We start from the raw sequence: 15,468 nt of genomic DNA, 5'->3' as shown, positions 1-15,468 counted from the left end.
AGGTACTGCAGCTCCGACGGTATTCCGTAGGCAGAGACCGAGCCATGATTGAATGCGAGGATCAGGCGATGTTCGCAGGGTGACAGGGAATGTCGGACGATGACCGAGCAAACAGCTTGGAAGGTCTGATAGGTGGGAAAATCGATGGAAGGGCAGAGGAAGAGGAGGTACAGCGATGGACAAAGGAGGAAAAGGAAAGGAGCAGCAGTGGCGGGTGTGGAGACTGCGTGGGGGGCACACCCACTCCCATTTGCGGGGGAGAATCCGGGGTTACAGGATAAGTAGAGACTGCAGAGTGCATCACGAAGTGTTGTATTGAAGATTGACTTTTAGTTCTTTTTACTCCTCCTGTACTATTTTCTCCTCTACCGCTGTTTCGTTCATCAAGCTCATCTGTCAATGTCACAATCTGGTCTTGTCTTATCGTCGATTGAAGTTCAGGTAGCGAGCCTACCACAGTCAGTCAGTCATCCAAAAACAAGGACAACTTCAACACCAAACTTACAGCCAGAAACAAGATAACCAGATTCGACCCCACAAAAGCCGCATAGATTCCCAGATCCCTCCACCGGTTGTTGAAACTCATTTCAAACGCCTGGTAGTATTCATCCCCAACCCTATACGCACAGTACTCACAGCTCTGGGTCGCGTTGTCGGCAAGGTATCCAATCCCACCGCGGTCGAAGAATGCCTGCATGTACTCGCCGCAAGTCTGGCCCTCGGGGGCTTGGAACCGGTTATACTCACCTGGGGTACAGACAACAGCCCGCTCGTGCAGCTCCGTTGTAACCATCCCGCTGATGATGCGGGTGAACGGGTCGAGCTCGTAGAACCAGACTCGCCAAAACTTCGGCATTTGGGGCTTGGGGATCATGACGCCGCAGAACAAACTGAAGAGGATCATGAGTGGCGGATTGCACTGCGACGCGATCATGCTATTCGGGGTTAGGGCTTGAATCATCTGACCTAGCGTCACGGCGAACAATTGGGTGATCATGATCATGAAGAACTGGTAGCCTGCGCGATCAGAGGCGCCTTGGAAGCCGGGAATGTAGTAGAGGAAGACGAAGAAGACGATCCCGCACATGATGCAGTATGGAATTTCGGCCACAACCATAGACACCGCAAAGGCGAAGTTCTTGTACGTCTTTGATGCGGCTTCTCGGTAGAATATTAGTCGCGACATCTCGTATCGAGGCTCCACCATTTGGACGATGATGATTGGGATGACTGTGACGTTGAACAAGACGAAGATGCGGTATTGTAGCGAGGCCCGGGAATCGTCGAGTTGTAGGAACGCAAGTCCGGTAATCAGAGAAATGGTGAAGTGAGTGAACAGCCGAGTAAATCCATACTTGTGAGATCGCCAGAAGACGATATTTGTTCGCTTGCAAACAGTCTTGATCTGGTGCCAGAGCGGCGTCGCGTATTCCTTCTCAGGCGCCTTCGTCGCTTGGTCCTGTCTGATCGCTTCAGCACGTCGGCGTTTTATCTCAATAATATCTTGTTTGATCTGCTCCCGCTCCGGCGACGCTCTCCAGGATTCAACCCAGTCGCGGTTTCCAAGATGGCGCGTTGAGCCTGCCCCAATAGCATCAAGCATCCACTCTGCGGGATTGGCGTCAGGCGGACACTCTGCACCATTGCGCCGGAAGTAGGCGCGAAGTGTACTTGAGTCCTCCCCAATCTCGCCAAAGTACACGCACTCCCCTCCGCTCTTCAGCAGCAGCAGCCTGTCAAAGTTCTCAAATAGTGCTGAGTTGGGCTGGTGGATGGTACATAGGATAGCCTGTCCAGCCGCAGCAAGCTTGCGCAGAAATCGAACAACTGACCAAGTCAGAACAGGTTACAGACAGAGACGGAAGTAAACTTACTGTTGAACGCAGACTGGCTGTCCAGTCCAGATGTGGGCTCGTCCAAGAATAAGAGCATTTCTGGCTTCGCAGCCAGCTCGACACCTATAGTGACGCGCTTCCTCTCCTCGACTGACAGACCAGTTTCTGGCGTGCCAATGGCAGCATCTGCAAGGTTCTCTAGCTCCAACAGCGAAATGATCTCCTCCACATACGCATACTTCTCCGATTGTGGGACATCGTACGATTGACGAAGATCGGCTGAGAAGCGCAGTGCTTCACGAACTGTCTGCATCGGTTCATGCACATCCATTTGTTCTGCGTAGGAAGTGCCTCGCTGGAATGATGTGCCGGGCTTCGCACCGTCTACCAGGATGTCCCCGCTAATAACGCCAATGTTCTTTCTAGCTGCTAGAACATCTAACAAAGTTGTCTTGCCCGCTCCGGATGCACCCATCAAAGCTGTTAGCTTACCAGGTTGGACATATCCGTAGATATTGTGCAGTAGTCGACGAGTACCGGACGGCACGGGCACATCATAGCATATGTCCTCCCATGTCAGGACCGGCTTCGAAGTGAGGGGTGTGCCGGATCCAGGAGCGCCCAGGTCTTTCGATTGCCGGGTCGCCCTTTTTTGTTCCAGTACTTCATTCAGTTCTTTCCGTTCGGCATTTTCTTTCTGGTAGAAGGTGACCGTCTTGCCACCGGCATTGAAACGAACAACCTCGCCGAAATACAGGTTCATTCCTAAGAAAGCAACGATGAGGGCCACCATAATTCCAAAGTTCCGCCACAGATCCTCCCTATTGTAGTTGAACGTGGTGGATACATAGCTTTCACCGGGAATGACTGGAGAGCCTGCTTCGCCTCCGGCAAGCGTGCACACCTGATAGCTCATATCGGTGTACCCCTCGCCATTGGGAACCAGTGACTCACTGGTGCAAGTCAGGTTGAGGCTCTTGAATTCGTTGACCATCAAGCTGGCGAATCCCAATCCAAAGGGATTGATGTAGTAGAACCAACGAAGCCAGACCTGCGCGTTCGGCCATTGGACAAGATATCCAGACGTCAAGATGAACAAAGTGATCAAAACAGAGACAAAGTTCATTGCATGGTCAAATGCAGGGGACAGACAACCGATCGTTCTGAATATGACAGTCATGTTGATATATCCCGTAAATATCAGTAGCACGAAGGTGAAGAAAGCGCCTGCATCTCGGACAAGACCACACATAAAGTAGACGATCACACTGAAGACCAGAATTCTGGCAATAGCGAATGTCGCGTCGACAAATATCTGGGCAATGAACAGCGCACTTGGTCGGTAGAAAGTGAACTGTCGGTGCTTGTTCACAAGAGCTCGCCCCATCATGGTCGAAGCAAGCTCTGAGAATGCTTGGAAACCGTTGAAGAGGAAGCTGGTAAAAAGAAGACCACCTCTAGTAAAAGCGCCGGTACTGGTCTTTGGAAGGTTGAGCCAGACGGTTCCTAGGACAATCGCGACGCCGGTTGAAGTGATCCAAGAGACATTCAGAGCAAACTTGTCTTGCCATTTGATCAAAAACTGACGTCGCATCAATGCCCAGACTTGTAGATAGTATGGAATGAGATACACTGATGACTTGGACGTGAATTTGCGCTTTGCTTCTCGGTTTGCTACCTCAAAGTCGTCGTAGATCTGCTTCTCGTGCTGTATCTGCTGGCGGTAATCGTTCATCTCCGTGGCAAGTTTCTGGCTGTAGACCGACTCATCGAATGCTGCTGCAAGTGTCTCCGGTGTAGAGGGTACATTAGACTGGTCGCGGCCTTCCTTATACTCCCGCTCAAACGGATCTGTACATGATGTAAGATAGTCAGGTGTGGTCTGGCGAGGCTTTTCCTTGAACCCGAGACCCTCAAAGTATGCTCGTGCTTCGCTAGCAGGGCCAAAGAAGACTTGTCTACCACTGTCGATCACAAGAACTTTATCAAACTGCTTGTAGATGCTCTCCGAAGCCTGATACAGCGAAACGAAAGTCGTGGTCTTGTAGATGTTGGTCATGATCCGCAAGGATTTGGCGAAATCAAGGGCAGTAGAGGCGTCAAGGCCGCGCGTGGAATTATCCCACGCTAGAACAGTAGCAGAAGTAATCATCATCTCAGCGATACTAACGCGACGTTTTTCTCCACCAGAGACACCTCGGATGAACTGATTTCCTACGACGGTATTGGCAGTGTGTTCGATATTGAACATCTTGAGCAACATTCGGATCACTTTGTCTTTGAATTCTTCCTTGGAGACGCCCATTGGCCGCTTGCCAGGGGTCTTTGTATCTAACGCAAAACCAAGTGTTTGCTTGACGGTCAGGGTCGGTTGGTGAACATCATCCTCCTGGTTGTAGACAGCTTCCCCGCGAAATCTTTTCGAGAAGGTTTCGTGGTCAAACGGGCCGTACAAGACTTCACCATCCACCCCGGTGTACCCAAAACGTTGGTTCGTGATAGCCTTGAGAAACGTAGTACAGCCGGAGCTGGGTCGGCCAAGCACAAGCACCATCTCCCCGGCTCGGAGCACGCCGCGAAAGCTCTTGAGGATATCGAACTCTTTCCCTTTTTTGCTGTGGCCTGTCCAACCCATGATCAACCCAGGTACATTCAGAAAGTCCACAATAGCGTCGGGGAAGGTCTTGATGAAGCTTTTAGAGCCACCGACTCCGCGAACCGTGAGGTTGTCCCAGATGACGCCTGCAATGTCAGCGCTGTAGACTGAAGGAGCAACCGCTGTCAACTTACCAATATGCTTGCTCTTAATACCAGCTTCTAGTTCGGCCTCTTGGTTTCCTCGAAGAGCGGTCTCGAGGTCCCATGACTCTACAGAGTCTGTTGAGCTGGCAGATCGCTCAACATCTTTGCTCTGGATTTCACTCTTTGAAACCCTAGAGGCGTGCTTGGAGAGCCGATGAGCCTGGTAAGAGATGCCGGAGAACTCTCTGTTCAGCTCAGCAAATTCCTGTTCGGCCCTCTCAACGTTCACGCCAGAGTTGTGCGAGACAACACCCTGAGGATTGCTGTGTCGAATCCATTCCCGGTTCTGCTCATAGCTTGAATCAAGGGTGTCCGCATCTGAGCCGGTGGACGTTCCCTGCTTCTCGTCCATCGCGTTGGCAGCACACGAGTGCAATGCCAATGACAATGCCGTATACACAGGTCTGAATGGGAAGGTGTAGGGAGAAAGAACAAACGGAGAAATCTATCACGAGAAAGAAATTCTTGCCGGAGATACTGCTTTCCCCACCGGGGACAAGCAGAACCCTTAACGGCCGGAGCTATAATTTATAATAGTCAATCCTTAAACTAGTGGGCGATAATGGCCAGCCGGGGAGAAGCCTGACCTCGAGGGATGGGGTAATGCAAAGACACCCTGCTTCTAGCCCGAGGCCCCAGGGCAGGCACAATCACATATCTACCCCACATGGATTCGATTTTAATCGGGGGCGAGGCTAAAAGGGTAGCTTATTTGGCGGTTTCAAACTGGGCACGGATGCAGCATAGCGCCCCCGTCTGTATTCCGTGGGATATGTTGGATCGCTTAGGCATTGTTGGATGCTGCAAGGATTCGCGGCCTCGAGTGAGCTATCACGCACCACAGGATCGAAGATCTTGATTCAAGGCGTCGGGGGCCGCTTCAGGCAAGTGTACCATTAGAATTTTCCACGCTAGGCACAGAGAGTTGTATTCTCACAGGCAAACCGCAGGCAATTGACCTTAGAGAGTCGGTAGTTGCCGACAGCCGGCTGGGCTTTGGGCTTTGGAGGCCATGGCCCTGATGACTCGAAAGACGCCAAGCGGCTGAGCGTCTGTTCTTCCAGGCCCATTGGACCAATTGATGTTTGGTACTCAGAGAGTGATTAATAATGGTAGTCCAAGTTGGTAGCCATGAGTCAGAGAAAAACAGGTCGATTGATGTGGAGGATGGAGTTGAAGAAGAATAGAGAGGCGTCCGGAGAAGTTGGAGACGACCGGAAAAATGCACGATCCATTGGCCTCATTCCTGCCTGTTTGGGAAATATTCTACGTCCAACGACGACAATCTTTCTTTCTTTCTTTCTTTCCCAACCACTCGCAGCTCCATCCTGCAGTCTGGACCCGAATACCACAAAAACGTGGATCGGAGCATTACCCAGGTACTGCAGTAGCCGCATGTCTTTTCTCTCACCGCATGACCAGCGACGACAGCGGCCCTTGGACAAGAGATAAACTAATCCCTCTCAAGACTACTTACCCCGAATACATACCGCACTGCTTCCTGTTTGCCACTCGCCTAATACACCGGATGGCCCCCTCTGAAAATCAAACACGCGAATTGGCCCCTAGTCTTAGCGCTATTGCTCCTAAGATCCCTAAGGTCGTTTTCTAGAGGCCCCGAAGGCCATTTCTAAAGGCCCCGAAGGCCGTTTGCTGGAGGCCCCCAGGTTATTTTATTAAGGACCTTTAAGGATCAAGAAGCAAGCCGCTTTGAAAACTTTCACCTAGGGAACAACCTTGGGGACCTTAAGCAAAGGAAATATTAGTTATCAAGAGTCTTATTGGTTACAAAGCTTATAATTACTAGTTAAAGCACCATACCTTACTCTGCAAGGCGAGCTTTATCTCGGGGCCATTTCCTCCGTTCAATTATATAAGGGCTATCCAATGCATTACTTAGGCAGTTTGCCACTTACATATAGTGAGGCAGGCGTCGGTCAAGATGAGAATTTTCTCTCATTCTCTGTCGTCCATTGGTTCTTGAGCTGTCTACTGTTAATCGATGAGATCATCCGTATTCATCCGTGGTCTGGACTTGGGTCAGATTGTTATTATGTGACACTCAGAAATTTGAAGCTGGTCATAGGGCGCGGGACGCCTTTTCAATGATTTGACCTCCTGGAGGCATGCTCTCCTAGGCTTACAGGATACCGAGAAGGCTAGAAAGACGAGCCTGTTTGTTAGCCAATTACGCCCACTGCCCGAGATACCTATTCCACATCATTGAAGCCCATAGGTACTTGACGACGGTATGCCTCTTGGCGCCCCTCCGTCGCAACAGCTCAACCACTTCAGAATAGTGTTTTCTCAGGGCAGTCTGGAGTACTGAACTACACCCGTTGACTCCGGGGGAATTGATGTCTGCCCCTCTATCCAGCAGCATCTCAACTATACCCACGTGCCCCTCCATCACCGCAGCACAGAGCGCATTCCCGTAAAGACCGCCCTGAAGGTTGATGTCGGCCCCTTTGTGCAACAAGAACTCAATCATCTGCTCTCGCTCTCTCGGGGCTGCGACATGGATTGCGGTTCTACCAGCCTCATCTTGAGCGTTAACGTCAACACCCAGGTCCCATATCATTTGCGCCGCTTCCACACTGCCCCAAGATGCGGTCGCATGAAAGAGGTACGCGGGGTAGGGCTCTCTTTCGAAGTTCGCCCCATGATCAATTAGTATCCTCATAATGCCAATATTTCGGTAACAAACAGCGTTGAAAGGAGGACTCATTAGTTCCCCGGGAAGAAAATTGACTGTCGCGCCCACATCTAGCAGCAGATGAACGATGCTTTCATGGTTCTCTGCTATAGCAACTGTTAGTGCGCGGTGAGTTCTCCCCCTGCTCAAGGCATCGACATTCACTCCCTTCTTGCTGCATCCAAGCAACAATCGCACAATGTTTGGATAACCCTTCCGGCATGCAGCAAACAGTGCATCCTCATCCGCATTCGCGAAACCAGCATCCAGCCGGTCGTGACTCAGGAGCATCTCGACCAACCGCTCATGGCCCCTTTCAGCCGCGATTATCAAGGCCGTTTGCGTATTTTCATCGACCTGGTTGGTATCGACCCCAGCCGCGAGCAAAGTCTCTACAACGACTGTGTGTCCTTTGGTGGCAGCGAGCATCATCCGAGATAGTCGAAGTCCCCAACAGGAAAGGCCTTGTCTTTCCCAGGAAGGCGGGCACACCCAGCGGTTGTTTTGGGTGTTCTGGTCAACACCCAAAGCTAGAAATTTTCGTACGATGGCCAGCTTTCCCTTGAACGCTGCCCATTGGAGTCCGGAGCTATTGGAGTACTTGATGTTGGCAATGTATACCTGGTCGATCAGGATATCGTAGAAGCGGCGGTTGCAGAGACTGAAGTTGAGGAGGTCCTGTGACGCACCAAGACGTACCTCTTTGAGCTCTAATCTGTCATCCAGTCTACAGAGCCCATCGCTGGTTGCAAAAGCTTGAGAATTGTCATGCAGGGACCCGATAAAGCCGGCTATGACGAGTACGAGCTCAGTAGGGAGGTCAGCCAGCGACATAGCGACGGTTTGTGTTGAGTCCAGTGACTTTCGGGAGGAAGATCAGACAAGATGTAGGTAACCGAGACGGCTGTCGAGAGTACGGCGATATTACGTTGATAGTTTTAACTTGACGATGAACTAAACTCTGCGGAGTCCTTGAAGGTATCAATCCCAGGAGGTGAGTGTGGAGGGAAACAAGAGAAGGTTTGGTTGTGTTGGTAGGTGGTAAGGTAGAAGAAAGCCTTCAGTTGTGTGCTCCCAGTGGAAATCTTGCAGTAACAGAAACACACCCTTGTGAATTAATTAGTTAGCAACTCTTCTAGCCAAAAGACTTGTGTCAGCTTCATCAATGATTTCTGAGCCAATGTCCTGAATAGCAAAGATACCGCACAGAAAAGTTCATCAGATTGGCATATATTTACTAAAGGGGCCATATGTCCAGAATAAAGCTTCCCAGAGCAATACAAATCTTTCAAAAAGATAACTAGCTAGAATTCTCCTCCCGAATATGATGTCTCCCAACAATCGTCAAAAACACCTGATCGAGCGTCGTCTGGCTGACAGAGTAATTCTCCACCCCCAACACAGCTTTATTGTCCTCGAGTCGAGAGAACAACTTGCTGATACTACTCTTAGACCTGGCTCTGGGGCTCTCAGACCCCGTCCCCGGCGCCGACGCCATGAGACCTGAGACATCGGAGATGGGGTTTATCTCGTCAGTTGCATTTATCTCACGGGAAGATGATCTTGGTCTGTCGTTACTACCTGCTTCTTTTCCGTCCGACATGTTCGCAGGGACACTGAAGCGCAGCTGTCCATGGTACGTTTTCTGCTCGATTACAGCGCTGGGAAAGGTAGCCGTCACCCAGGTGCGGATGCGCTCCATGTCCTCGTCACTGGTATGTGGTGCTTGCGCATGAACAATATGCACATGGTACATATTCCCGTACTTGGAGCGGAGGGCATCCGTTGTCCCCAGGGCCAGCATCCGCCTAGCCATGATTCCTGCGCGGTGGGCGAGGGCGTCTGCTTCCTCCATGGAGTGTGTCGTGAGGACAATGGAGCGCCCAGGTGCTACGGCTGCGAGGGTCTTCCACATCACGCGCTTTGATGCAGCGTCCATGCCGGTGGAGGGTTCGTCGAGGAGCAGCACGGATGGGTTCCCCATCAGCGCAATGCCTAGGGACAACTTACGCTTGTTTCCGCCGGAGAGTTTTGCCGCCATGCGGTGTTTAAATGGTGACAGACCCACGGCGCCTATTACTTCGTTCACGTTGTGGGCGATATCTGGTATGCCGCGGATACGGGCGTAGAAGATGAGATGCTCGAGCACAGTCATTTGGTCCATGGCGTCGAATTGTGGGCATACACCGAGACGGGACCGGGCGGCAGCGCGCTGTCTCAGGACAGAGACATTGTCGACGGAGATTTCGCAGTCGTTGTGCGTTGGCTGGATATCGCCACGGATGAGAGAGATAGTGGTTGTCTTGCCCGCGCCATTGGGTCCAAGGAGGGCGAAGACTTCGCCTGTTCCGACGCCGAAAGTCACGTCTTCTACTGCCACGAATCTTTTGAATGCCTTGCTTACATGCAGCAGGCGGAGGTTGTCTTTGGAGTTGGACACGCGCGCGATCTCTTCCGCAATGTCATGGTCAATTGGCTCTTTCTCTTCCACGTCGTGCGGCTTGGACTTAGACCGTAGCCAGGAAGATATAGGTAAGCCACCTTCAACCCAAACCAACAGAGCAAAGAGAAACATTGACTGTACGGTGAGATAAAGGACAGGGCCCCCGTAGAGACCTAACTCACCTGGATAGGAGGCTATCTCGCGGCCACCGTCGCCCCGGCAGAGTATCGAGAATAAGTTCAGAGAAGTAAATAAAGCTCTGAGAAGGTTTCCTGATGGGGAAACAAGACCAATTGTGTAGTGCGTGATGTCAACGTAGGAGTCAACCTTGTCAGTGGGAGCGTAGGTCAAGACGCACATGTATGCGATGAGGTAGACGAGAAACATGACGCACTGGAAACCGGCCGCGAAAGCGAAAGCTGCGAGCTGCGATTTCGTGGAAAGTGATACTAGGTAAGCGCACAACGTACTGCATAGGCCGTAAAGGAAAAGAACCACAAAGAGGTATTCAATATGGTACCAGATGCCAGACACAGCCCTGAATACGATGATTGCCAGGATACTAGATGCAACCACAATGCAAAAGTCAAATGACATGTATGCTAGCCATAAGGATAGCGCCCTGACTCCATTGCTGAAATGTAGCGCGCGGACATTTCTAAGCCGCTCAACCGTTGGGTATAGTGCAAAGAAAGCCGGGTAGACGGACATGGCAAGGCCGAAGTACACAATGAGCTGCAGAATATCAAAGAAATCTGGCATCGAAGGGATGTCGAAGAACTCAAAATTGATGTTGATAGGCATGCCTGTTATAAGGCGATCAAGCACATTCTGTGTGAGTGCTGCAAGAGGAAGGTTTGCATTGTCTCCTTTCCAGGCAATCGTGGGCTGCCATAGAGAGTCTCCAAGGTAAACACCACCGGGCGTTACGTTGGCATAGTTGTGTACTATGTACTCGATAAATTCGGGATAATTGTCAACCAAATGAAAATGGGATGCATCGCCAGACTGCTGGCCTGCGCCATCCGATCTTCCTGGGTCAACATCGAGCTGCTCACTCCTTGAGGTTATGAAGCCCTCGAGAAGTTCTGGTCGTATTCTGTCTGACGGGCCAATTACTAGCAGCAAATCATCCCATTGATCTGCAATGGTAGATTCAGGCGTCCGGTAGGAATCCTCTACCGAACATCCTGGCTTCGGAACGCCCTGAAGAAACAAGGTCACCAGGCCAGCTGCAATGACGGGTATCAAGAAAGCCGCAAGATAAGGAAGGGGATTGCGGCGGAGGATAGTCATTCGTTTGCGAAAGAGATACCATGCCTGGAGAAACATGTCAATACGGCGAGCGGTCATAAGATGGAGCGAGCGGCGCTCAGAAACATCATCAGCATTTTCAGATGTATCTTTCGTTGCTGGGTCGCTGCTCTGAATATAATCGAAGCCCAGTTCACTGGCAACCCTGAGAAAAACATCTTCAACCGTTGGCCCGCTAACTCGATACTCCGCCAGGCCTTCTTGTTCCAGGTCCGAAACGAAGCGAGCAGCTTCTGCGGAGCTCTGAACTGTATACACAATCTCGTCAAAGTGGGTTTTCTTGGGAATGTTGCTAAATCGCGTTCTAATAGCCTGTTCGGCTCCGGGAACATTAAGGACGTGAATACGATACCCCGAACCTAGTTGGTTTTTCAGCTCAACGCTCGATCCACTGGCCTTCAAAACACCTCTAGACAGGATCGCGATATGATCTGCAAGTAGGTCCGCCTCGTCCAGAAAGTGCGTGGTCAGAATGGTTGTCCTGGAACCTCTCTCGGCCAGTAAAATATCCCATATCTTTCTTCGAGAAATCGGATCAAGACCAGACGAGACCTCGTCGACACAACAAACTGAAGAGCCACCAGTGAACATCATGGCTAGCTGGACCTTTCTCTTCTGACCCCCAGACAGTGTCTTCGAGCGTGCTTTGATCTTCGTATGCAGATCGCAATCCTTCAATAGCTGCATGATTTGTTCATCTGGATCGGCTTTTCCGGTGGACTTGAGTTTGTTGAAAATCTGGACATGTTCCTTAACAGTCAGATTGTCCCACAGCACGTTTTTCTGCGGGCATAAACCGAGCCTTGGTTCCTTCTTCTCGTAATTGATATTGATGTCACCAGACGACAGCTTGGTTAGCCCTGCAATGGCGTCCAGTGTAGTGGATTTTCCCGATCCATTCGCTCCAAGCAGGACCATAATCTGACCTTTGCTGATAGCCAGGGAAAGATTGTTCACCGCATGCACAGTCTGGCGATTGCTCCCAAACCATCTCCCGACAGTCCGATAGAACCAGCCTGGTCGATATATCTTGCTGAAATTGCGAATTCTGAGTGCAGTAGACGTGTCAGAATTGGAAGCCTGTCGATTCTTCGAAGCAGTACCGTATAGCACCCTCTCAACCACGGCAGCCAGAATAGGATAGGTAATAATTTGAATGATCAATAGCACCCACAGGACAATGCCAGAAAGGCTCCATGGGTTGTTTGGCGCGGATCCTGTTAGGGATGCGGCGAGATTCTCCCTTTCCCACCGAGCCACGAAGATTGAGAAGTACACGTAATTCATGGAAGGAAATAGGAGACCAAGAATTATGACTGGGCCGTTGCTAGTTGCTGGCACCATCTGGGCTACCACGCCTGAAAGAAGGCAGGCGAGAACGACGGAGATGCCGCTGAGCTGAGCCCTTTTGAAGAATGAGGCACCGAATATGGAGAACGATGATAAAGCTAGTCCGGTCAATATGTGAGATACCAACGTGATCCCAGTCGATGTCCTGCTGTATACACCGGCTTTCAAGATTGCCCCCATGATGATCCAGCCTGGGCCGTAAACAGTGTCCAGTGCGAGATGGGCAGCGCAAAATCGAGCGGCCTGAGACTTCCATGGTGACGAGTTTGGCATCATGCAATCTATAAGCTGGCTCATTCCTAGTTCTCTCTCCATGGCGATCAAGCCAGTAAGCTGGTACGTTACACCCACTATTCCGATAAATATGGCAACGGCAATGACATCGATAATCGCTCCCATGTATCGGGTCCGAATTTGATCTTCGCGCTCTTCCTCATTCAGAGATGTATACGGATACTCTAGTGTCTATATCCAGTTAGTGACAGGCTGCTGAATGGAGCACAAGACCGCAGTACCTCTTCCGGAAGAGTATCGGCATCAAGTGATGTGTTGGTTCGTGCGATCGCCCAGTCAATGGACCGTTGGAACGGAAGGAGGTATATTTGCTGATCGTTATCAGGGCTGTCGACATCAATACCTTCGCCCAGGATTGCGTCTGTCCTAATAGTGTAGTTCCATGCCTCTTCAGGGCCTTCTGTCGGAGACGAGAAGAATACGGCGGCCGCTATGCATCTGGACATGCCCCGAAGCGACGTTCGACATAACTCCCGCATCTCAGATTCGTCGGAAAGAATGTGGACTTCATCTTGACTTGTTCTCGCCGGCCGCGCGACCTCGTTGATCACTTGTTCAATTGGGCCGTCGACGAAACCGTTGTTCACAAATATCAACCTGTTTCTCCCCGCGCCAACGAAGTCCAGCGCGCTAGAAAGCGTTCGGACTTGGGTAGGCTCGCCAATCCCGTAAGTTGCCGGCTCAATGAATAGGTTGCGCGCATAAGATCTGCATCATGTCAGTCTGTGTTTTCATGTCGCAAGATTCATGCGGCTTGGGAGACCCAGACATAAAAGCCACAAAGCATACAGGCAAGATTAGTGCTCGGAACACAGTCGTAAACAGAGGCCGAATAAGGACCACCAGAAGATTTTTGACGGTCAAAGTCCACACCTGTCGGAAGAAGAGGGCCATCTTCTCCGCAGGCCCTATGGCCGGCCTTCTGGAGTTGGGGCTAGGAACGGGAGTTTCCCTGCGGCTATCAACAACGCCACGCGAGCGCAGGTAAGACGGGGTGAGTAGGTTTTAATAACATGGTCTTTAGGCTAACGTATTCATGCCGATCAAGATGACCCGTTGCCAATGCCTTGGCTGGTTGGGTTAAAGAACTCCTGTTATTCTTGTCTGAGGGCCAGGTCTCAACCATAGGGTTGAAGTAACGAAAGACATCCCGCTAGGATACGTCCCCAAGACGCCGGCATATTTGATGGAAATTCGATTTGAGATTGGTCCAATCGATCCATGAAAATCAGATGAATCTTCCTCGAATCCTGTAGCTAACCAAGGCATGGCGCGGTCATAGTGGATTGGCGCCGAGAGCATCGGTTAGCTGGGGACCCCGCTTTGTAATTATCGAGCAGTCATGATGTTGGAGAAATTATTCAAATCCACTTCAAAATCCACTGGCAAGCTGATGCAACCACAGTAATCTGTTAGAAAAGACATGCGGGTAGTGTCATGTTGACAGGAGCAGTCAATGCGGGGAAAGCTACTCCCCGGGCCTCGTTCCGAAGCGCAATGTATGTGCTCACATGCAGGAAAGAGCCAGAAACTCGGTAAAGTCAAAGAACCTAAAGCATTCTGGAACGTATAGAACCTACGAAAAAAAGGGTAAATCAATCACGTACCGCAATTCGCATGTCTTCTCTCAGGACGCTCCGACCTTGATGCTCGATACTTGTATCAAATGATGAACGTTGCACGGGCTTTATGAACTCCTGACAACTGTCCGGAACACCCGCAGCTAAAGACTTCCATTACCGGCCGTATAGTACAAGCACTCTCACAAGGGATACCGAAAAGATGTCATAATATTCGAAGGTTCAGTGTACATAGGCTGGTAGTAATACAAGAGCAATTCAATAATTCAAATAGTAGATGCGAATCACCGCTTCTTTCCGTAGGAGGATCTTTGTCCTGTGACGGCGGACTTCTGGCGAAGGTAGTTCGAAACAATGTTCTCGACGCTGCGCATATCGTGTTTGGGTTGTCTGGAAGGGAGAGTCAGTAAATATCCTCAGAAAACAGACCATGAAGGCTGAAACGATGAATACGCACCTCATGTAATACAACCTGGCTCTCCTCTTCCTCTTCGCTGCCCTCTGGACGATCTCGACACTCTCGACATTCGGACTAAACACCTTGACCGACATCTCAACGCCAACCCTTGTGAGCTCGTTCCGCAGCAGACATGAGGTGTCGACGCCCTGGAGTTTGATACTCAAACAAACACCGGAAAACGGATCGCCGTTCTTGAACGTCGCTCGTATGATATCGCCAACCTTCACACTTCGAGGGTTCCTTCGGTAATCGAAAAGCGCTTTGCGTTCTCCCGTCGGATCAAGAATTGCGAGCTGAGAGTCCCTCACTGCCGCAATAGGATCCTTGCACGCGTCGCGAGCCGATGGGGGAGGCGGGTGGACCTTGATCTTCTTGGGCGCTACACTCATTGTTAGCCAATCTAGATAACCAAGGCTGACAATGCAATAATATGTTCATACTGTGCGGGTGGTATCGAACGGGTATTTGGTTGAGGAATTGCTTCGGCAGGTTTTCAGGAAAAGGCACTGCCGCTGGCTTCGGAGTGTATGTCGTGGAGATTGTTCGGACTTGGGAAGCGACAACTTGCTGAGGCTTTGCCGATAGCCTTAAGCAGCCCAGCTGCCGGGTCAATTGTGAGAAGCTCGCCATGCTGCAGTCCGCGGATGATGTTGGAAGATCCCCGTAGTCGGCGAGAACAATTATCTCCCGGCGGA

The 15,468-nt window shown here is 50.8% G+C and overlaps 2 protein-coding genes across 2 annotated transcripts; both read right to left on the bottom strand.

The window, feature by feature from the left end:
* Nucleotides 1–420: 420 nt before the first annotated feature.
* Nucleotides 421–4,989, bottom strand: BDW74DRAFT_180901 (putative ABC transporter; the record flags this gene model as incomplete). The annotated part of the gene is made up of 4 exons (XM_073729861.1): nucleotides 421–450; nucleotides 506–1,827; nucleotides 1,875–4,577; nucleotides 4,626–4,989. The coding sequence occupies 4 exons, from the start codon at nucleotides 4,987–4,989 to the stop codon at nucleotides 421–423; spliced, it is 4,419 nt and encodes a 1,472-aa protein (XP_073581126.1).
* Nucleotides 4,990–8,632: 3,643 nt separating this feature from the next.
* Nucleotides 8,633–15,403, bottom strand: BDW74DRAFT_186904 (putative ABC transporter; the record flags this gene model as incomplete). The annotated part of the gene is made up of 9 exons (XM_073731345.1): nucleotides 8,633–8,736; nucleotides 8,776–8,900; nucleotides 8,934–8,959; nucleotides 8,990–9,037; nucleotides 9,071–12,904; nucleotides 12,955–13,330; nucleotides 14,602–14,703; nucleotides 14,771–15,152; nucleotides 15,214–15,403. 9 exons carry the CDS (start codon nucleotides 15,401–15,403, stop codon nucleotides 8,633–8,635), a joined length of 5,187 nt encoding a protein of 1,728 aa, XP_073581125.1.
* Between the last annotated feature and the right edge of the window lie 65 nt (nucleotides 15,404–15,468).

The sequence above is a fragment of the Aspergillus multicolor genome (genome assembly GCF_047715735.1).
Source record: "Aspergillus multicolor strain CBS 133.54 unplaced genomic scaffold BDW74scaffold_24, whole genome shotgun sequence".
In the NCBI taxonomy this organism is placed as follows: domain Eukaryota; kingdom Fungi; phylum Ascomycota; class Eurotiomycetes; order Eurotiales; family Aspergillaceae; genus Aspergillus; species Aspergillus multicolor.
This window is presented reverse-complemented; position numbering and strand designations above follow the sequence as displayed.